General features: G+C 38.1%; 1 protein-coding gene and 1 non-coding gene across 6 annotated transcripts in view; one reads left to right on the plus strand and one right to left on the minus strand.

Moving 5' to 3' along the window:
- col7a1l (collagen type VII alpha 1-like) overlaps window positions 1–21,236 on the minus strand; it is an 85,894-nt gene that overhangs the window by 22,200 nt on the left and 42,458 nt on the right. Inside the window, exons 51-92 of one of the 5 annotated variants that reach the window (XM_085386487.1) lie at window positions 21,009–21,080; window positions 20,537–20,572; window positions 20,190–20,216; window positions 19,988–20,023; window positions 19,841–19,903; window positions 18,123–18,161; window positions 17,973–18,026; window positions 17,474–17,506; window positions 17,048–17,113; window positions 16,821–16,865; window positions 16,659–16,694; window positions 16,548–16,574; window positions 16,390–16,461; window positions 16,175–16,237; window positions 15,913–15,930; window positions 15,787–15,822; window positions 15,664–15,702; window positions 15,534–15,569; window positions 15,315–15,449; window positions 15,105–15,203; window positions 13,735–13,914; window positions 13,305–13,361; window positions 11,039–11,083; window positions 10,591–10,662; window positions 10,143–10,199; window positions 10,004–10,048; window positions 9,824–9,910; window positions 8,838–8,891; window positions 8,680–8,715; window positions 5,551–5,622; window positions 5,413–5,466; window positions 5,281–5,319; window positions 4,662–5,192; window positions 4,504–4,539; window positions 3,763–3,789; window positions 3,618–3,677; window positions 1,793–1,918; window positions 1,481–1,552; window positions 1,271–1,306; window positions 1,063–1,122; window positions 871–915; window positions 733–768 (exon numbers count right to left, since the gene is read on the minus strand). In XM_085386487.1, the coding sequence (XP_085242613.1) occupies window positions 733–768; window positions 871–915; window positions 1,063–1,122; window positions 1,271–1,306; window positions 1,481–1,552; window positions 1,793–1,918; window positions 3,618–3,677; window positions 3,763–3,789; window positions 4,504–4,539; window positions 4,662–5,192; window positions 5,281–5,319; window positions 5,413–5,466; window positions 5,551–5,622; window positions 8,680–8,715; window positions 8,838–8,891; window positions 9,824–9,910; window positions 10,004–10,048; window positions 10,143–10,199; window positions 10,591–10,662; window positions 11,039–11,083; window positions 13,305–13,361; window positions 13,735–13,914; window positions 15,105–15,203; window positions 15,315–15,449; window positions 15,534–15,569; window positions 15,664–15,702; window positions 15,787–15,822; window positions 15,913–15,930; window positions 16,175–16,237; window positions 16,390–16,461; window positions 16,548–16,574; window positions 16,659–16,694; window positions 16,821–16,865; window positions 17,048–17,113; window positions 17,474–17,506; window positions 17,973–18,026; window positions 18,123–18,161; window positions 19,841–19,903; window positions 19,988–20,023; window positions 20,190–20,216; window positions 20,537–20,572; window positions 21,009–21,080 (2,859 nt within the window). Of the gene's footprint in view, window positions 1–732; window positions 769–870; window positions 916–1,062; window positions 1,123–1,270; window positions 1,307–1,480; window positions 1,553–1,792; window positions 1,919–3,617; window positions 3,678–3,762; window positions 3,790–4,503; window positions 4,540–4,661; window positions 5,193–5,280; window positions 5,320–5,412; window positions 5,467–5,550; window positions 5,623–8,679; window positions 8,716–8,837; window positions 8,892–9,823; window positions 9,911–10,003; window positions 10,049–10,142; window positions 10,200–10,590; window positions 10,663–11,038; window positions 11,084–13,304; window positions 13,413–13,734; window positions 13,915–15,104; window positions 15,204–15,314; window positions 15,450–15,533; window positions 15,570–15,663; window positions 15,703–15,786; window positions 15,823–15,912; window positions 15,931–16,174; window positions 16,238–16,389; window positions 16,462–16,547; window positions 16,575–16,658; window positions 16,695–16,820; window positions 16,866–17,047; window positions 17,114–17,473; window positions 17,507–17,972; window positions 18,027–18,122; window positions 18,162–19,840; window positions 19,904–19,987; window positions 20,024–20,189; window positions 20,217–20,536; window positions 20,573–21,008; window positions 21,081–21,236 lie in introns of all 5 variants that reach the window. The other 4 variants (XM_085386485.1, XM_085386489.1, XM_085386486.1 and 1 more) reach the window with 4 other exon arrangements.
- Window positions 6,247–6,318, plus strand: trnac-gca (transfer RNA cysteine (anticodon GCA)). The gene has a single exon. It is a non-coding gene; the product is annotated as a tRNA-Cys (tRNA).

Consider the following 21,236-nt stretch of genomic DNA (forward strand, 5'->3'; position numbering starts at 1 on the left):
AGAATATTCACATCTTAATGTCAGTGAGTCATGTGCAAGTAAAAATAAATCGCAAGCAGCTGCTTATTGATGTTCGGGCACCTGAGAATTATAGCAGCTTCATGCTTCATGCACTCGTTTAACAGAAATCCTCAGGGTAAATAGAAAAACATCCAGTCACTCATTTCACTGCTTTGGTTGCACAGATAAAAGCAGCTAGTACTTATGCAAATATATATGCTCGCTATCTTGTTCTATTACAACATGCTTATGTCGCAGATAAACTGAGTCCATCTATCCTCCCTGCAGTCAACAGTGATGGATGCATGAATGGAAACATTGTCCTAATATGCACACTGTGTGTCTCTTGCTGTAATTATACATTGTTAACAGTGTTAGTGCCGATAAGAAACAAAGATGCACATCAACTTAAATAATATTTTTTGACTCTACTGTGTCACATAGTTTTGAGGCGCTTCAAGCAACACGACAGCAATTTCAGTTCACTGTATTTCAGAGCCTGGTAAGCTGGACGCAGCATAGCCTGAGTGCCGTTTGCATGAAGTGCAACACAGAGTTTTCAGTTTGCACTTGGTGGTATAGTCCTTTAAATATAAAATATATGTAATTTTCTATATTAAAGTCTCATTAGCTGTAATCTAAGACGTCTAATAAAAAAAAATTCAGAAAATTGATTTAAAAAAGATGAAAACAAGAAACGTCACTGATTCATCAGTCATGGCAACAGCTCACCTTTTCACCTTTGCTCCCACTCAGTCCTTTAAGACCCTGTTTTTATAAGAAGGGTGAAAGATAGTGTATTTTTCTATGTCACTAAGGGTTTTATATAAAACTTCATGCTCAATTGTGTGGTTTTGAAAAGTTGCTTACTATGGGCCCAGGAGCTCCTTTAACACCTGGAGAGCCCTTGTCACCCTGAAAAGAAACATTTTCCTGCATAAGCAAACATGGCAACACTGATTTTTTGTTATTATAAAAAGATTAAAAACTACAGTTCCTGTCTGGTCTAAACATCACCAACAACATAGTCACCAAATGTCAAATATGTAAAAAGGAACTTACCCTTTTACCTGGGAGGCCAACTACGCCTCTCTCACCAGGTTCACCTGGTATACTGTCACCCTGGTAAAATGAAGAAGGGAAAATGATCATTTCTGAAGTGGCAAAAACTGCTTAATTGTAGTATGAGGCAAATAGATTTATGTTAAAATAACAATAACACCATCCTTTAAGTTTGGCTTACACAACTGTGCATAATATTAGTACTTACCTTTTCTCCTTTTTCTCCAGGTATGCCAGGAATACCCTATCAGGTGGTACGAAAAGAAATTGGACTCATTTTCAGCCAGCAATAAAACAGAGAGAAACAAAAGTATAAAATGAAAAACAAAATTGTAACAAGCAGTGATTTTTAGCGTAGAAGGTTGGCATAGAAATAAACAACCTAAAAGACAGAAATGATATGTTAAGTTTTCTATACATGAGGTCCTGGCGGTCCTCGAGGTCCAGGAGATCCTGGGGAGCCATTCTTCCCTCTTTTACCTCGGCTGCCCTAATATCAACACAAACATCATACCTCATCATTATTATTTAAGCAGTGAGGTAATACTTATAACCTTCTCTGTCTATACCTCTTCTTATTAATTCATTCTCACGAAGATTCTCTCGAATCTTTGTGAGAATGAATCTTCTCTCGAAGATTATTTCATTTGTTAGATCATTTCATTTATTATATTGTATTGGCATTCAAAAGAGTTTAAGGGTCATTGTAAGATAATGTATGGTGACATACCTCTCTACCTGCCTCTCCTGGGTCCCCTGGAAGACCCCTAAGACCTGTGGGGCCCTGGATGCTTGGATTGCCAGGGATTCCCTGAATGCCCTGAGCACCTGGAGGACCTGGCTCGCCGGGCTCACCCTGAGGCAACACCATGGCAGAAAATAAGGATACAGGAAAAAAAGAGAAAAAATTCAGTGTTTGAAGATGAGCACATCATCAGAGGTCACTTGTCTCTTGTAATGTTGTTATTCAGCTTTTCTATTACTTTTGAATAATTGCTTTGAAGTAAGGTCCTTCTTGCCTTTATCAAATTAAAAGCTCAAACATAATTTTGAATGAGTCACTGAGTCAATTAAATGCTCCAAATTAAAAGTGTGATGTGAATTGAAGTCATTCAAAGTGAATGCTATGGAAGTCTGTGGGGGCTAATTAATTTACTAGGACATGTGTGTGTGTGTATATGTATGTGTGTGTATATATATATATATATATATATATAGAGAGAGAGAGAGAGAGCTCTTAAATGTATTTCACAGCCCACCATTATAAGGTCTATGCTAACCTAAATTAAAACTATTGGCAATTACTAAATCCACTTGTTATGTTTTTGTAATGCTTAATCCACCATTATTCACAAACTCTTTAATCAAAATGATATTTTGAATGCTAAAATATAATTATTGTTGTTGTCCAATTTTCAAATGTACTGTTTTACAAAAAAACATGAAAAATAGTAAAGAACATCATTATTTTTCTGATTAAGATGACAAATTGCAGTTCATTAGTTGCACTAATCAGAAGGTCGGTGGTTCGATCCCAGGCTGCCTCCTGGCTGCATGCCAAATATCCTTGGGCAAGATACTGACCCCATGTTTGCCTACTGGTGGTGGTCAGAGGGCCCGGTGGCGCCAGTGTCTGGCAGCCTCGCCTCTGTCAGTGCGCCCCAGGGCAGCTGTAGTTACAGTGTAGCTTGCCATCACCAGTGTGTGAATGTGTGTGTGAATGGGTGAATGACTGAATGTAGTGTGAAGCGCTTTGGGGTCCTTAAGGACTGAGTAAAGCGCTATACAAATGCAGGCCATTTACCATTTCTAAACAGAAAAATCATTTAGTGCTTGAATGTCCAGCATGCCGGCTCAAATTTGGATATTAAAACATTTCATTTCATTCATTAAAACAATTCATTTTGAAATTCTTTACTTCAGTTTAAACTGGTAAAATGCTCACTGAAAGGGAATGAGTCCACATTAAAGTACTTCATGATGCTAGATGTGGTCTCTTAGACACATAAGACGAGACATAATCTAGCGGATTCAAAGACAAAGACATTCAAAGTCCGTATTAACACCTGGAAACTATTTGGAACTCAACGAAAAAAGGGACAAGTACATAAAAACAATGGCATCAAGAATGCAAGCTGTTATCAAGACTAATGGAGGCCATATAAAATATTAGTTTTTTAAGTTATGTTTAAAAAATAAATAACGATATAATAATCTAATAATGTAATAACATTTTTTAAATAAATTTCTAAAAGATTAGTATTTTTATGTTTTTATGACAGGTGGTCAAATAAATGTATTAAGATTTTTAGTTCAACTGGTGTACAGACCAGTAACCATCAGTAACCCCCCCCCCCCCCCCCCCCCCAATATCTGGATGACAGCTATCAGCTAATGCAGTTTATGATATTAAAAGGTTAAAAGGCTAGTTGATTAAACACTTATGTTATTTATTACGTTAGCACACTTGAAACAGTTCTGACAGTCAGTCTAATAACATTAAAATCAGTCTTTAAAGTCCCCATAAGGGATGAGCAGAGAAATAGAAATTTTACCTTCTGTCCAGGAGGACCAGCCTGACCCTCTGGCCCTCTGTGACCGATGCCCGGCTCCCCCTAAAAATAACAAAACAGATGAACACATCTGCGCAGTCACCATCATTAAAATTTAAAAAGCAAAGTTAAATCTTTATATATTTACCTTCTGTCCCTTTTCACCAATTTCGCCCTGAAGAGTGCATAGAAATGAGTTACAATAACGGAGTGCACCGTGACACATCCTTTTCATGTGCCAAAATAAACTAACTCGGAGGAATTTGAAATAAAAAAAAAAACAGGATTTGTCAGCATGTTTAACAAGGGGAATTATTAATGTCTGCTTTAATCTACTGTCTCAAAGTCATACAGAAATAGAGCAGGAGGGACATCAAAGCCCTGGACTCAACCAGATTCAGTGACAGGCGAGACGGGAGGGAAGCTCTCCCTGAGCTCTGATGTCATTTACAGATGCAGTGTTGGGAGGAGGGGGAGCATCCATGATATTTTTATGAACTGGTGGAACATTTCATGTGGGGACATGTGTCATTCTTGCTTTGTGATCTTAAGATGATAATAAAAATAATGCTTGAAATCAGTGGGAAAGTATCAGCGACTCGGTCATTTCAGCATAGATATCTTTTATTTCAAAGGGTTGGTTCAAGGTTGATGTTGGGCAATATTTATCACTAGGATGGAAGAATATCAGTCACACACAGCTAACAAATTTTAGAGGCATAAACTAGCTAGCAACTGCGGCAAACGTGATGGATCAATGACTCTTAACAGCTAAATAATACTATTTTTTTCTTGCAAGGCTTGAGCCACCTGTTGCAAATTTTGATGGCTTTATCCCCTTTTTAATCTTTTCAATAAAGTTTTATCATAACATTCAAAATCTTGTCACCTTTTGTCCTGGTTTTCCATTTTCACCTGGCTGTCCCTGTTGCACAAAAAAGACAGTCAGTGATCATCATCATGTCTATAAACAGCTCATTTGTAAAACAGTCATCGAACATTTCAAGAAAAGTGTAACATGTTTACATTTTACTCTTTTGCCCTTACCTTCAGTAAATAATACCCCGGGGGATATGGGTACGGCAGTCCAGCTTCTTCATCGTAATTTCCCTCTCTCCTCCTCTCTATCTCCTCCCTCATCCTCTCCCATTCCTCCCTCTGCCGCTCCAGTTCTCTTTCGCTTTCCATTTTTTCCCTCTCCTGCTCGGCCTCCCTCTCTTTCTCCAGTTCCTGTCTTTCTCTCTCCATCTCCAGCCTATCCCTCTCTCTCTCCATCTCCAAGTCCTCCTTCTCTTCTTCCTTCTCTTGATCTACACCTTCCTCTGTCTCCCAGTCATTGTCTCCACTTCTCTCCTCCTCCTCATAGACTGGATCAGGGACTGGTTTTAAATCAGGCATTAACTCTTTCTCTTTTTCCATTCCCCAATCTTCCACTTCCGCTTTTGTCTCTTCCTCTCCTCCACCTATTGTTTCTGTGGGAACCTCTGTCTCTGTATCGATGTATCTCCATCTCTCTCGTGCTTCTTGTCTCTCACTCCGGCTGTGTGTCTGAAGGCCTGGATTTTCTTTTTCATCCTTCTAAAAACACAAATCAGCGTATTTGTAAGTCATCTATCCATCTGGATTTGGATAAACACTTGACCTCTACTGTTGAAAACAGACTTACGCTCCAGATTTTGTAACCCTGAGCTCCAGAGGAGATGTGCTGTAATTTAAATGAGTACAAAGCAACACTTTTTTTAGATGCAAATTGATTTAAATTTTTTAAAACATGGAACTATCAGATGAAAATTAGTACTTGCTGTGCCTTCTTAAACCGATTTCGTCCTCCTGGGGCACCTGGCATGAACGCCTGAAACATACAGATTTTACTTCATGATTTAAAAAAAAAAAAAAAATCATTCATTAGTCTTCTACAAAAACAGGTGATGCCTACCATGGAGTCAGGCCAAAATGTTCCTCTTTTCACCCTGATTTCAGGTTGAGGCACTTCCATCTCCCACAGAGCCTTCATAAGCAAATTTAGCAAATCATTTATGATGATTGATGTTTATATACTTTGTAAGTGCTGAGCCACCTCTAATTTCTTTATATTGTTTGAGGAAAATGGGAAACAAACATGTGCAGGCATACACAAAAACACAGCATCTGACATTGTGTTTTCAGTTTGTACAATTCTTAAAAGGGTGAAAGTCCATTTGCTATTATCATCTTTATTTTTTAACACAGCCAGAAATTGTCCAGGCTTCTGGAAGAGCATTCAAAGCTCTTCTTTGAATATTTACTGTCTTCAACAGGTCTGGGCTCTGGGAAGGACAATCATGACTGTTTGCCAATCAGAAACTTTCCTTCTGATGTTATTGCATAGTGGATCAAAATCGGACAAGGTCACCAGTGGCTGAAATGCAACCCTAAACCATGACAGAGCCTCCACCATGTTTTACAGATGGCTGTAGATATTCACTGTTGTACTGCTTTCCTGACCTCCTCCACAGATAATGATGATTACTTACCAAAAATTCTAAAGTTTGTTTCATCTCTTAATCAGACCTGTTGTCACTGGTTTTCAGTCCAGTTCTTTGCCATCCTCCCTTAAGAATGGCTTCTTTCTGATGAGGCTTCAGGTATCGGTGGGGGTATAGCTCAGTGGTAGAGCATTTGACTGCAGATCAAGAGGTCCCCAGTTCAAATCTGGGTGCCCCCTTCAGATATACTCACTGCTTTCTTTGTTATTCTGAACTACTTATTTACTTCCACGGAACCAATTCTTTAATCATACTAGCATTCTGTTGCTGCTTTTCTGTATTTATTATGTTAATGTGTCTTTTTTTTCCCCTTGTGCAATATTTTGGCAGATCTGCAATTTCCATAGCCCTTCCACCCTTACTTATTATTTATTGCACTCTAGTGTACATAGTAGGGCAGCACAGTGGTTAGCACCGTGGCCTCACAGCAAGAAGGTCCTGAATTCAATTTCTCCATCGGTCTGCAGTCTTTCTGTGTAGAGTTTGCAAGTTCTCCCCCGATCCTCTGGCTTCCTCCCACAGTCCAAAGACGTGGGATTAGGTTAATTGAAAACTCTAAATTCCCATTGGTGTGAATGTGAGGGCAAATGGTTGTCTGTTTCTATACGTTAGCTCTGTGACAGTGTGGCGACCTGTCCAGGGTGCCCTAAGACAGCTGGGATAGGCTCCCGCGACCCTGAAAAAAGGATAAGCAGATGGATGGATAGTGTTCCTGTAGTTTGTCTTATATATCTGTATATTGTCTTTTACTTTGACACCTTGTGGTCTTGTTACATAATTTCATTGTGCAAGCAACTGTACAATGACAATAAAAAGTTCTAAGTTCAACAGATGGATCAACTGAACGACCAGGTGTCTTTGCTGGATTTTTCCTGATTCTTAAGGACACGACTTTCAGATACAGACATCTACTGCATAGTTTGTGTGTGTGTGTGTGTGTGTGTGTGTGTGTGTGTGTGTGTGTGTGTGTGTGTGTGTGTGTGTGTGTGTGTGTGTGTGTGTGTGTGTGTGCGTGTGTGTGTTTCTTGTCTGGTTTCTCAAATTCTTTCAGAACACCCTGCACTGCAAAGATATGCAGGTTTTTAACTAAAACATCTTCGGGAATTATCATTTTATGTATATTCAAATTTTGTCAAATTCAAGATACAACGCTGGCTCACCTCTTGAGTTCGGTGCTATTTTATGCTTGGATAATTAACAGTTCAGCGTGAAGTAGCTTAACAAACAAAAATGCATATTAAGGTACAAGACTACACTAAAAATGAGTGAAAAAGCAGTCAATGTCCAAAGAAAACCTTCACAAGAAACTTCAGAAAGCGATGAGAACTATTGCTCAAGAGGACTTTTAAATATGAGAAGAAAGTCTGCCTCCTTGGAAGCAAAATATAAAGAAATCAGGGGTGGCTCAAGACTTTTGTGGAGTACTGTACGATGAGAAAAAAGGAGGAAGACACAGAGTTGTTTAGAAAGTCACTTTTACTTAAGCACACATGCACAGAGAGGTTAAACACAGACAATATAATTATAAAGATAAATTTCACCAGCGTAACAAGTGTTTGATCTGGCTACATATGTGTTTATAGTAAAACTAGATTCTAAATATTATCTATGGTATTCACAGGGTATGGTAAAGTAAGAAACCCTTAGTATTTCCATGTTTTAATAAATAAAATGTCTGTATTTCCTAAAGTATGTATGCAAATTGTTGTCATGTTGAAGAAAGCTTACTTCTATTTTATTTACTGAAAAATACTTGTCATAAATAAATTAGGAGTTTCTGGCAGGTAAGTAAAGCTACACTGGTTTTTACACTGACCAAGCTTAAAAAAACACAACCTACATACGAGGACAGTTTTCAGGTGCCTAATTTTCTATGAGCCACAACAAGAGAAAAACACTCTGGTATGGTATACGGTATTTTTTGGTGAGTGACATTGTCTCTGTGCGGAAAGAAGTCCCCCTTCATGAAACGACGTTGTTCAGGGTTCATCACCAGAGAAAACGGTTCACAGTTTATTCGCACTCTCCGTGTAGTGCTTTCTTATGAATGATTAAGACTCTATAGTCTCAGTCTCTCGGGAATTAAGAGATTTCCTGTTTAAAAAAACGAGAGAGAGAAAGTATTAAAAGTAACTCTCTGGATTTTTTTTCTCAGTAAATCATTCATGAACAGCTGGACTATATTTTCTGCTCATTTGCATTCAGACAAGCTTTAGAGAAATCATGCTAAAAGTATGCCGCTCATGCTTTGGTCATGTTTGGTCATGTATTCACATCAGCCTTAAACAAACACTTGCATTATTTTGCACTGGTGAAATTTTCATCAAAAGCAGAAGAAAGAAAGGGGTCTTGAAAATGATGAAAGTGCTGCTTATGGTTTATTTATTGACAACTGCAGTTAAGCCCATTCGCTGTTTTATTCAAGCACTTGCAGATCAATTTCAGGACCCTTGTGCATAAGTGCAAATAAAGTTTTTCAGTCCAAGGCATGCAAAGATCTTTAAGACGGAAGCCTGTAGAACTTAAAATGAAAACTCCACCTGATCTGGTTCTTCTGTTGCCGAAGGAGGTGTAGACTGAAAAGACACATCAGAATTTTAAAGTTAAAATGTCACTTGGAAAGTCAAGCAAAATACAAAGAAAGAAAAAGTAAACAATGCCCTATATTTTTCATGAGAACCGAGCTGCCCAGGAATACCTTCTCTATATCATCAGAGGGTCGAGAGGGTGACTCTGTGGTTGGCAAGATAACCTAGGAGGGGACAAATAAGTACACAAGTCTGAATGCAAACCCCCCAGCATATTGGTAAATTTTACAACGTTTTTTTAAAAAGTGAGTTTTTTTGTCATTACTCTGAAAGTTTGCACTTATCTGCCATTAAAATATGAAGCTAGCAGGTTTCAATGTTTTGTTTTATTATAGGTAAAAGTACTGAAAGTTGCTCTGTGATGTCAGTTTCTGTTTATTGAAAGAAGATTGGATAGCTACTGTTAAACTCAATGCTAAAAATTGGGACTTTTTTCACACTATCACACATCCAGAGTACACTCAGAATATAACAACACTTTAATATGCAAACTGCAGAGGAGCTGAACACAAACCCTTTTACCAGAAGAGCCTCAGTCATCCCTAAAATGTCCATGCAACATGCGGCTCAGGCTCTTTTGCCTATACTGACTGAACTACCTGGGTTTATTGTTTGTCCAGGGCATTCTTATGTCATGTGAGCACCAGTTATCTGGACTTTAGGCTTTTTTCATTATCATACGACATATGTGGATAATGACAGTGTGGTGGGAGGGTTTGGTATGTTGGATCAGTTGTAGGAGGGAGAGGTGGGGCAGGATGGTTGAGGGTAGCGACACCAACTAGGTGGAGAAAAACACCTAGTCTGCTGATCCTTCTTTCTCCCATATAGTAGGTGCAAAGCTGGAGAAATGGTGAAGAATGTGCAAGGTGAAGCACAGCAGGTAGCTGTGCACTGACTTTATGTTGGCACTCAGTGGGTGATTTCTTCTCTTTCTGCTTTATAATAAAGAACTGCGTGTCCATACAATTAAAACACTTCCCTCTGTAGTTTCACTCTTAGTGGAACCTGGCAGAGGTCCCTGACTTGTTTTGTGCTTGAATGAATAAAAATGATCAAAAGATAAATACCAAAGATAGCACAACATTTGTTTCACCTGTGCATCCGTTTCTCTGTCTGAGAAGACTGTTATAGGTTGACTTAAGGTCTCGACCTGGGCAGGACTGGGTGTGGGCAATTGTTCCTTACAAATCAAAAGCAACACAAATGTATTATTGTTCAGGTAAAACAGAAATGTTTATTACTTTTAGTTAGCTATTGGGCTACAAATGATCACCTTATCATCCACTGGATGGGGAAATTCATCTGTTTGGACTTCAAGCTGCGCATGTTAAAGAAATTGAACACATGTCACATTAAAAATGAATCATAACATTTGTACCCAGTCCAGCTGAAACAGATGAGAGAATATTTACCTGTCTGTTTTCCCCGAAGTCCCGAGGGATTAAGGGGTCAATTGTGGTGAGTTCTTCCTATTTTGAAAAAATAAAATAAAAAATCTCGTCATAACTTTTAAACACTCAAGCCCACGGTAGATGATGTGGAGAGCGGATGAAGTGGGCTGTAATGACAAACTAATTTATTCGTAATAATTAAGATTAGGTAGTGGGTGTGTCATTAATCAGATCTCTGCAGCATTTGTGTGGGCGCAGATATAATTCAGTCTCCAGAGATACTGCTACGAAGAAAAAAAGAAAAAACAAAAAAAAAATGCAGGTGACTGGATGATGAGTTTGGCAGGGCTGTTAACAAGAAGGCGCTCACAATTCTCTAAATGAGGAACAACCCCACATCATCAGCATCACATTAAAATTAAGCTTCCAACGGTGCATCAATTACTGATTTATTATTGCAGCTGCCTACCTCGTATTCATAACTGTAATCCTCGCCGTTATAAAACTCGTCTTCTTCGTCTTGCCTGGCCTCTTCACTTGTCTTAGGATAAAAAGGAAATAGCAATTATAACAGGAAGGAATTGTGGCACAGCATTATTTATCACGTGTGAATAACTGGAATAACTGGAACACATCAACGAGCAAGCAAATGTAATCTGTTAATATTACAGTGAGAAGCAGATGGACATCAGGATCAATGCATGCTTTTAGTTAAATGAGGCATATTGTGGGTGCAAAACGTGGTTCATTCAGTGTGTTTATATTCACAATCTTTTAATTTAGGATTATGTTTCATTAAATCTTTTTTTTATAAAGTTATGTTTGTATTTTGCAAGGTTAGACATTTTAATTTAGTTGGGGCTGAAGTGAAGTAACGTTTCTGGGTTTATTCTGATCTGTTGTTCAAGGACATTTACCAAGCGTTGTCTCTGCCTCCTATGTCGTCCTTTATTTCCTTTGCCCTGGTTGAGAAGTTCACAATCAGAGAGAGAAAAGATGAAGGTTTCCCATATTTCAGAAGTTGTTGATGATCAAGTTCTAAACTGCAGCTGATAAGTTTAGGGAAATGAGTAATTAATGTTTATCAAAAATGAATAAAAATCCCGTTAAATTAGGATGATTAAAAAACATGAAATCTAGTTTTACCAAACAGTTTAGAGCTGTTTATGGTATTTATAGGACCATACCTGATGTTTTACATATTTCAGCCCATCCGATTTATGTGTATATCCCTTTAAAGACTGAACCATGAGATAATTACTAGAAAACTCAAAATTTGTGTTTTTTTTAACCTTGTGACAATTTTTATAAAATTTAATGAAATAGTAATTTGCAAATATGAGTTTTAATTTGAATCATATTTGCTAGATCTGGCATTTTAAAATATGATACACTACGCATGTGATTTAAATATATATAGACACATATACACTGCATCCCCCGCAAAACATGGATTAAACTAAGACTCATATGATGAATGGCAAGAGTTTATTTAACCCTAACTGATGCAGTGAGTAGCTTGTCAAAGCAGAAGACGTGATGATTTCCCACAGTCGGGGAAAAGACCTGCGTCGAGAAAGAAAACAACTAAGGAGACAGGTGAAACTTTTAAAAATAACTTAACTAACACATTATTAAAAGGATAGTGGTGTGCCATCATCTTCGAGGACGTAATGCGATCAGTGAGAGAATTGGAGATCGATTGGTGAAATCAAATCATAGTCAAAGTAAGAACATTTCCTTTTGACCTTGGGTTGCTTCACTTGGTCAGATCATGGTTGACCACCATTATGTGCCGAAAGAATGAACTTATCCCAGGGATATTCCAAAACTGAGGTCCAGATCACCAGGCCGAGGACTATTTTGCACTGGGCTCCAAAGAAAGAATAAATTTGTTCTCTCCAGTACTCTGGCTTCCTCCCCCCCTTCGTGACCCTGAAAGTTATAAGCGGCAGAGAATGAATGGAGGGATGGATAGATAGAGTTTCGGGTATTTTATTTTTCCAAAAAATGACACTTTCACCCAAACCTTACTCTTGCACTTAACTCTTTTTCCATGCATCACAAAGTCTGAAAACCCAGTGACCCAAAAACAAATGTCACTGGAGAACTTCTTTGAACAGGAAGAAAGAGCCAAAGATGAGTCACCAGAGGGATCTCAGAATGCCAAACAAAAGAAAGAAAGAGATTAAGAATCATACTTAAATTAAGAGGTTCATCGCGAGATTCACACCCTCCACATTCGCTTGGTATAATATACAGTGACTGAAAAATTGTCCAGCGTTAAACTGGTCGATGGTACAAAAACGATTGGGAACCGCTGCTCTAAGATATCAGTGTCAGGAATCATCGGGCTCAGATTGTTAAAGAGCGGCTCAGGGCACATGAGACATTATTTTACACATGAACTGACCACCACAGAGTCAAGAACTTAACCCCACTGAGAATTTCTGGGATGTGCTGGGGAAGACTGAATCCAAGATCTTAGAGAAAAATTAATGCAACGCTGAACGACAACACATAACGCTGCATAAGCTTATCGAAACAATATCTTGGCAATGCTGTCATCAAAGATAAACGTGGATCCAACAAAATATTAGACTTTGCAACTTTATTTTGGCTGGGCAGTGTATACTAACCACTAGTGACAAATATATTTTAAGGGATTCTTCAAACTATAATCAGTGCATATTTAAAGAACACATTATCAGTTGATAACAGAGACACAAATATCAGCTTTCAGGTATTTTTGTGGCACCCTAGACGTGACTCATATTAACTTCTTTCATGCCTTTAACTTTGTTACCATAACTTAGAGCAGCCCTTAAAATTAAAGAATAAAACTCACATCATTCTCAATAAAATGTAAACGTTAAAGAATTTTCCATATTTAGATTCCCTGTTTCACTGGTGCTACAAGTGCACTTTCCCAAATCTACATTACTGTGCAGTAATATCACAACTGAGAGTCCAAATCACTTAAAATTAGCATAAACATCAAAACAGAAGCATCCATTTAGTAAAAGCTGATGTGTATGCTAAGTAGAAGAGATAAGCTAAAACATCAAACACCTGTATGGTCCTTTGGCAATATGCATTCATTGTAAACTGATGGAGAAGTATCCCATTTTCCATCCTCTATCTAAAACCCAACCCTCAATATGACAGTTATGGTAGCTTTACTTTCCCACGTTCCCTGTTCTTCTTCTTTTGTCCTGAATTCTTCTTCAGTGAGTCCTCCTGAGTGAGGAGAACAGTCTCCATTACAGATTGAGGTAACCCTGAAAACATCTAACAGACAAATTTTAACTTTAAATGCAATCCGAATATAAATAACACCAATATTTTGTAATGTAGGATTGTTTAGATTTTTAAAGTATGACATGTACATCATTAGAGTTTACAAAGCATTTTATGAAATATTATGTGAATGTTAGATATATATTAATTACTTTTATGACTTTTTTAGGAATTATTATGAAGTTTATTTGCATTTTATTTCTTTAAATAAAGGGAATAATAGAAAATATAAAAAAGAAAAATGGCACTGAAAGTTTACACTCTGTCTTTCTTCCATCTAAAAGTGCCTAAATATGAAATGTGACAGCCTTACCTCATTGGTCATTGTATAATTGGAAGTAGAATTGACTACAGTCAGATTAACTTTAAAGGAAGTTCCAGTACTGTCTACTGTCTCCTTTAAATTGGTCTCAATCGTGTCATGCTCCAGTTCTCCATTCAGCGTGTTGACGGTCCATAAAGTTGGATCCTCTGCAGTTTCATTTAAAGGGTCCTTCAGTGAGAGAAGTAAAAAAAATACATATTAGTGACAACTGGTGATAAACTATATCAAACACAGTTTCATTTCTCCAGGATCATGGTGAAAACATTTAAAGCCACACAAGCTCAAATAAAATGCAAATGCACAAAGGTATGAGACGGCTGAAAAACTCAAGATTACACAGAACCTTAAACAATAAATATCAAGGACTGTTAGTAGAACAATAAATATTCAGAACATGAGCTGTACATTGTTCGATGAAGCATGGACTCGCCAAGCTGCTGCAAACAGTTCTCAGAGATTTTGGACCACACTGACATGATAACAACACATAATTACTGCAAATTTGTAGGCTACAGTGAGATGATTTGAGCTTTGTTGCATGATGTGTTATCTTTCTTGAATCAGCCATCAGAAGATGGGTACATTATGGTCATAAAGGGTCAGCAGCAATGTTGAGTTGGGCTGTGCATTTAAACAATGCTGAGTTGGTACTAAGGGCCTTAAAGTGTGCCTACAAGATATTCCCCACACCATTACAGGATTACAGGATGGATCCATGCTTTTACGCAGTTTACATCAAATTTTGACCCTATCATCCGAATGTCAAAGTAGAAACATCACAGGAAAGACTCAGGCAGTGTTTTTCAAACCTCCACTTCTCCAATTGTGGTGAGTCCATGAGAATTGTAGCCTACAGTTTCCTATACTTAGCTGACAGGAGTGGTACCTGTTTCGATGTGCATTCAGAGATGCTAGTCTGCATACTTTGGTTGAAACAAGTGGTTATTTGGGTTACTGTTGCCTTCCTATCAACTCAAAGCGTGACCATTCTCCTTGGATCTCTGGCATCGACAAGCCATTTTTCATTCACAGAAGTGCTGCTCGCTAGATATTTTCCTTTTTTTTTACCCTTCTCTGTAAGTCGATGGTTGTGTAGGAAATTCCCAGCAGATTATCAGTTTCTGAAATACTCAGACCAGCCCGTCTGGCATCAACAGCCATAACACATTCAAAATCAAGCTCATGTTGAATTCAGTAGATCATCTTGAACATGCAGTGTTTCGTTGCCATACGATTGGCTGATTAGATATTTGCGTTAATGAGAAGTCGAACAGGTGTACCCACTAAAATATGTGGTAGGTTAATAGATTCATTATTGTTCCCAAGCATTCTCTTTAGATTAGGCTGAGGTTACGTACAACAAAGAAAGATTCAGGAGGCTGGCCGTCTACATCAGTGTCCTCAAAAGTGTCCGCTTTTGACAAAGGTCTGCTGGTGATGTCAAATTTCTCCGAACTCTATCGAGAAAATATAAAATGAATAGCAGTAGTAGTCGTTTTGAAAAGTTTGAGGTATTGGAAACAAGAAATGTAAACATACAGTATACAGTCTAAAAATAGTCTACGTACTTTGTAGTCAGTGATGACGTTGGAGTTGTGCCTTTCTGTGTTTTCTTTTGTTTTCTTGGAGTTGCTGAGCACATGAAGCAGCTCCTCTATGCCATCCTGCAGCAACCTGTCAATCAAAGCCTTCAGCAAAGGAAGCTGAAAAAAGCTTTTATTTAGACAGCTGAACTCTTATTTTATTACACTATTGCATATTTATACAATGTGGTGCAAAGAGCTCACCTTTATACCGTAGGCTTCAAACATTGTCTCAATGTCCTAAAGTCGAGTGAAAATACGTTGTTCAGATACTTAATAATGTAAAATGAGAACATGTATGCCACAGAAGAAATTATTATATCCTTTATTCAACCTTCATCTCAAGAGATTTTCCTGGAGCTCCAGCGTCACCCTGCAGAAACATGAAAATAAATGCAGTCAGCATAATGTAATTTCCATTCCCATGTTTCTGATGTATAAGTCAAATGAGCATTACCTTTTCTCCTTTCAGGCCTTTTTCTCCTTTATCACCCTGCAAAACAAGACAAATCAGCAACCAAGGCTATATTTCAGGGGTTTTTTTAAGAACTCAGCCTCAATATAAGCACCATTACCACCTTACCTTCAATCCTGGAGAACCCTAAACACACAGAAACAGAGGAGCAGGACATTTGAACATGCATCTACAATGCATGACATCAAGCTCACCATATCTGTTCTCATTGTAGCCCACAATAAAAATAAGCACTGTAGTCATCACTGCATGATGACTTAGATTTCATGCAGGCGACAAGTGAATTATGCCATGCAACAGCAGAGATGATGTGCCATTTTTTAAGAAAGCTATACATATGCAGAAACATGTGCACAAGCATCAAACTCACAGTAGGTCCTGGAGGACCCATTGGCATTGGGAATGCTTGTCGGATTTCATCAATGGTAGCACCCTGAGAAGGGATAAATGGATATTAAGTCAAACTGTGTGATGTTTTTCTGAATCAACACCCAGCATAAATGAGGAATTAGTCAAACCAATGGTGATTACAGGTGTAGTCATAAACAAGTCACCAAAAATGAAGTCATTTTGCATCATGTTTACCTCAGGAGTGACAAGCACCTGCCTCCCAGGCAAACCTGGAAGCCCTGGTTCACCCTTACTACCATCTTTACCCTGCAGGAAACAAACAGCATCATCCAGTTACAGCCTCAACTTCATCACTAAGTTGTGTTTTCCTTCATAAATGTGAATATACTTACATCAGCACCCGCATCTCCCTTGTCCCCCTGAAATGAAGAGTGAAGTTAACACAAGTAAATGGAGAATAAAAGCTTCATAAATGTTTTGATTGCTGCAGCAAATCTAAGAACCTTCTTGCCGTCATCTCCTTTGAGTCCTCTTTCTCCCTGTGAAAAAAAAGTAATTTCATCTAAAAAGAGCTAGAAAACGGCAAACAAATGTGCAAATTGGATAAAACAGTAATCCAGGTGATATCTAATAGCAAAGTGGTATAATTGTCAAATGTGTCTCACATCTTTTCCTGACAGGCCCCTCTTCCCATCAATGCCAGGTCTCCCCTGTAGAGAAGAGGAAATGAAAAAGGAGATTGATCATTATCGTGGATAAACATGTGGCTCCCGCTAATTACACACCTGACGCAAGAATATATTTTGTTATATTGCCTTGAATGACTAAAGACTGTCACCATTAAAAGTGTATAAAAAATGGATGATAATGGTTTTGCCGGAGTGAAACTCACAGGAGTCCCCGGTAAGCCAGGCATCCCAGCAATCCCAACCCGGCCTTGATCTCCTTTTTCTCCTTTCTGTTTACAAGCATAGAAAAAAAAGTCTCCTTTTGCAAATATCAGCAAATTAAAATGACAAATGTTATTACAAACTGGACAAATTATCACTGAGGCAGTAAAACACTCCACAGCAATGCAAAATAGCTGCTGACATGCTAAAAGCTTAGGTGTCTATAAGCACACATAAAGTTGATATACGGAACATAAAGACTGAAAATCATGACTGCATCTTAGCTTTTCTTTTCATTATTCTTTTTTGTTAAGTGAGATAATACACTGTAACTCAGTGATAACTTGTTTTATGCTAATATTAATAGGGCAGTAAACCATATACGGTAATGACAAGAATTTAAGTTCCATAAAAATTCATCCACTCACCGGACCAGGCTCTCCTTTCTGTCCCTGGTCACCCTACGGTTACCATAAGACACCTTGTGAGCAAACTCTTACATGCATACCCTATATGTACAAATATACTGGGCCACTTACACATTACACCTAGCCATGGAAACTCATGCCATGAAGCTCCTGGCGCGCAGTTTTTATTAAGTATTGGTGACCTTTAGGCACTATGCGCCTTGGCACTCCATGACCCCTGCTCTGTAACTTTACATGGTCTATGTGATGTTTGCAATGATACTATTTAAAGAAATTTCCAAAACTGCCCTGCAGCAATAATGAGACCCTGCTACAGGAAAACACCGAGTTTTGTAAAGGCATATGGCATGGCTTGGTGGCAGTGGGAATGAAAAGATCTCATTTCAGAGATGAAGATCTGTGGCCTAATACTTTTTGTCAATATAGTGCACGCGATGCCATTTACATGGAAATTTTCAAAATATTTGAATGTGCAATTTCAATAAAACATTTTTATAACCTTCATTCCTGTTTTTCCTGGTAAGCCATCTAATCCATCTCTTCCAGAATCACCCTGCAAGGCAAACAGTTACATTAAACACACCTTTGTAATTAAACAAAAAGAAACAGAACCACAGTAAGTGCAATTTAGAATTATGCACATGCATACCAGAGACTGTCCTGGTAATCCAGGTTTCCCCTCTGGACCCTGGACAGACACATTACGATGTTTCAAGACATTCAAGAAAAATATATTACTTTTGATTTTAAAAAAAGAAATAGATAAGAATAGCGTAAATGAATTTAGGATCACTTCCTGTGTGGATGCCCCTTTAAACAGATTAACCAAGTTAGATTAATGATCAGTTTTGTGTCCTGAAAGGTAAAAGTTAATGGACTTGATTTTTGGCTGTCCATAAATTAATGGCTGCTTAGTACTTCTAAAAAATAATAATAAGTACAAAAAAAACAGAATTAACGGTCATTAGCATGAATGATATAGTGCTGTATACTGCCCTCTTCCTGGTTTCTTCTTTTTTGCATATCTGCCACACTTTCATGTTTCAGATCATCAAACAAATGTTAATATTAGACAAAAATAACCTGAGTAAATACATAATGCAGTTATTAAACGATGATTAAAAACAGATCCAAAAAGTTATCCAAACTAACCTGGCCCCTTGTCAAAAAGTTGTTTCCTCTAAAACCAATGAAGAAATGTTGGTTATGCCAACATTAGAAGCAAGAACTGTGATCAAGTGTTTGACGTAACTGGCAATGAGTGTTTCACATCGCTGTGAAGGAAAGTTTGGTCCACTCTTCTTTCCACAGTTGTTTTAATTCAGTTAGATTTTAGGATTTTCAAGCAGGAAAGGCACAATGCATTTCAAGGATAATGCCAAAATGTTCTGATTATTCCCAGATTTTGACTTGGCCACTGCAAAACCTCGTGTTTGAGCTTCAGGGTGTGAACTGATGGTTGGACATTCTCCTTTAGGGTTTTCTGGTCTCAGAATTCACGGCTCCATCAGTTACAGCAAGGCGTCCAGGTCCTTAAGTAGCAAAACATCTGTTAACCATCACTACCACCATCATTTTTGTTGTTGGTGTGTTTGTCGGTTGGTTGTTTTTAATGAACGGCTGTGTTGCTTTAATGTGAGATTTTACAACAGATGTAAAAGTACTCAAACCTTCCAAAAGGTTCTGCTTTAGTCTCATCGGGTAATATTTACATTTATATTTACATTTTACAAAAATGTAATATCTCACATTTTTGGCAAATGTGAGACGAGACTTTGTCCTCTTTTTGGCACTGAATCGTGAACTTTAACTGAGAAAAGCAAAGGCTGCAGCTCTTTAGATGTTGTTCTGAGTTCAGTTGTGATCTCCTGGATGAGTTGTTGATGGGCTCTTCGCTTCATTTTGAGTTTCCAGCCTCTCATGTGAAGGTTCACCACTGTTACAAGTTTTCTCCATTTGTGGATAATGGTTCTCGTCGTGGTTCACTTGAGTACCAAACACTTAGAAATGGCTTTCCCGACCAATAGATATCAGATATCCTGTTTCTCTTCATTTGTTGTCATGGCGTGATTTTTGAGCTCCTGGGTGTGGCTAGTGAAACTGAACTCAATGTTCAAAAAATGTGGGGGCAGTTAACTTTTTCATATATGTTCGGATAGCTTTTTTTCCCTTTGATAAAAAAAAAATCGTCTTTTAAAAACAGACTTGTTTTTACTCAGGTTATCTTATATTAAAATTGGTTTGATGATTTGTAACATGTTAATGTGACAAATATGCAAACATTAAGAAAACAGGAAGTCGAAAAGACTTTCTCACTGCACTGCGTATCACATCCTGTTGGTTACTTCATATGGTGAAAATACTCACTTGTGGCCCAGGCGGGCCCATTTCTCCTCGCAAACCTGGCTGACCTGGCTCTCCAGGATCGCCCTGATAAGAAGGAAAGGGCAAAAACCTTTAATTCTTCCTTAACTGAATGAATTTAAAGTTGTAATGTGCTATTCTTCAAATTACCTTAATTACTCTGGTCAGTATGTTGTCTGAACCAGTCTGATTGAATAAAATGACAGTTAAATTGTTAACAAACACAGTTTCAGTTGATTGGAAACAGACATAAGGTCTCATGGAGGAATGAGGCTTTTTACAAGCTGTGCTTTAACAAGCGCCTCTGTCAAACATGGTTGAACTGATCAAGTAATTATAGAGATTTGTTTACTTGTGTTCCCGGAGGTCCAGGCTTTCCCTTTATGACGATGACAGCACAATGAAAAGAAGACAGACAAAACACAGTTAAAATCTACAACGTCATAGTTCTAAACAAATCCAATATTTGCAAGACAAAGGAAAAATAGTTTGGTGCAATGAAGGATGGTAAACACACAAAAAACAAAGTTAATTACTTAACTTATCAAAAGGGAATGACACAGGAGGATAGCAGATTGAGAAGATATGAAACAGTGACTGACACAGAAGAATAATCAGAAGGCAGGCAGCCAGGAGAAAAAAACCAAACATGTTCACTGATGAGAGAGAGGGAGGGAGAGATGGTGGATACAAACTTACCGCCTCTCCTTTGTCACCTTTCCTGCCATCGGCACCCTTCAAAACAGAAAAGAAATCTCAGGTAATGTTAAAGTTTTGCAATTTCAGTTGAATTATTACAGTTAGTTATAGTACAGTATAAAGCTACTGATCTGTACACACATACTAAGCAGAAAGATGAGGATCCTATAAGTGGATCTTCTTAAAAGTGTACATTTAATAAAGCATAGCATTAACTCAGGAAGGCCACAAAGTCAAGCCCAGATCAGCTGGTTCAGTTCGCCACCTTCTACACAGTGAAGTGTTTCAGCTGCTTCAGCAGGGGCACAGCTGCTGCATACCCCCAAGCCCCTTTGCAACCCACCTTTACCGCAGCTCTTCCTTTTAATGCTGTTTCTCACTTAATGAGTAATGTAAGACAGCTTCAAACAACAATCTTCTTTTGACCACAGTTGTGCTGACTGAAGTTTAATTATCATGGCAAAGAACTTACAGGTGGGCCAGGCTTGCCAGGGTCACCTTTTTCTCCAGTGTCACCTGGTTTTCCTGGTAATCCCAATGGACCCTGATCAACAAGTAGAAAGAAATGGAAGAATTTAGCCCTTGACTCATGTTTCACAAATAAAAGTGTCAGATTTAAAGCCTGGCCAGCATTGTAACTACACATTCGGTATACTACATACTGGTTTGTCGCATTTTCAGATTTTGTCAAAATACATTT

This window comes from Rhamphochromis longiceps, linkage group LG17, assembly GCF_057381845.1.
Source record: "Rhamphochromis longiceps isolate RC_006_pf linkage group LG17, R_longiceps_female_GT1.1, whole genome shotgun sequence".
In the NCBI taxonomy this organism is placed as follows: Eukaryota; Metazoa; Chordata; class Actinopteri; order Cichliformes; family Cichlidae; genus Rhamphochromis; species Rhamphochromis longiceps.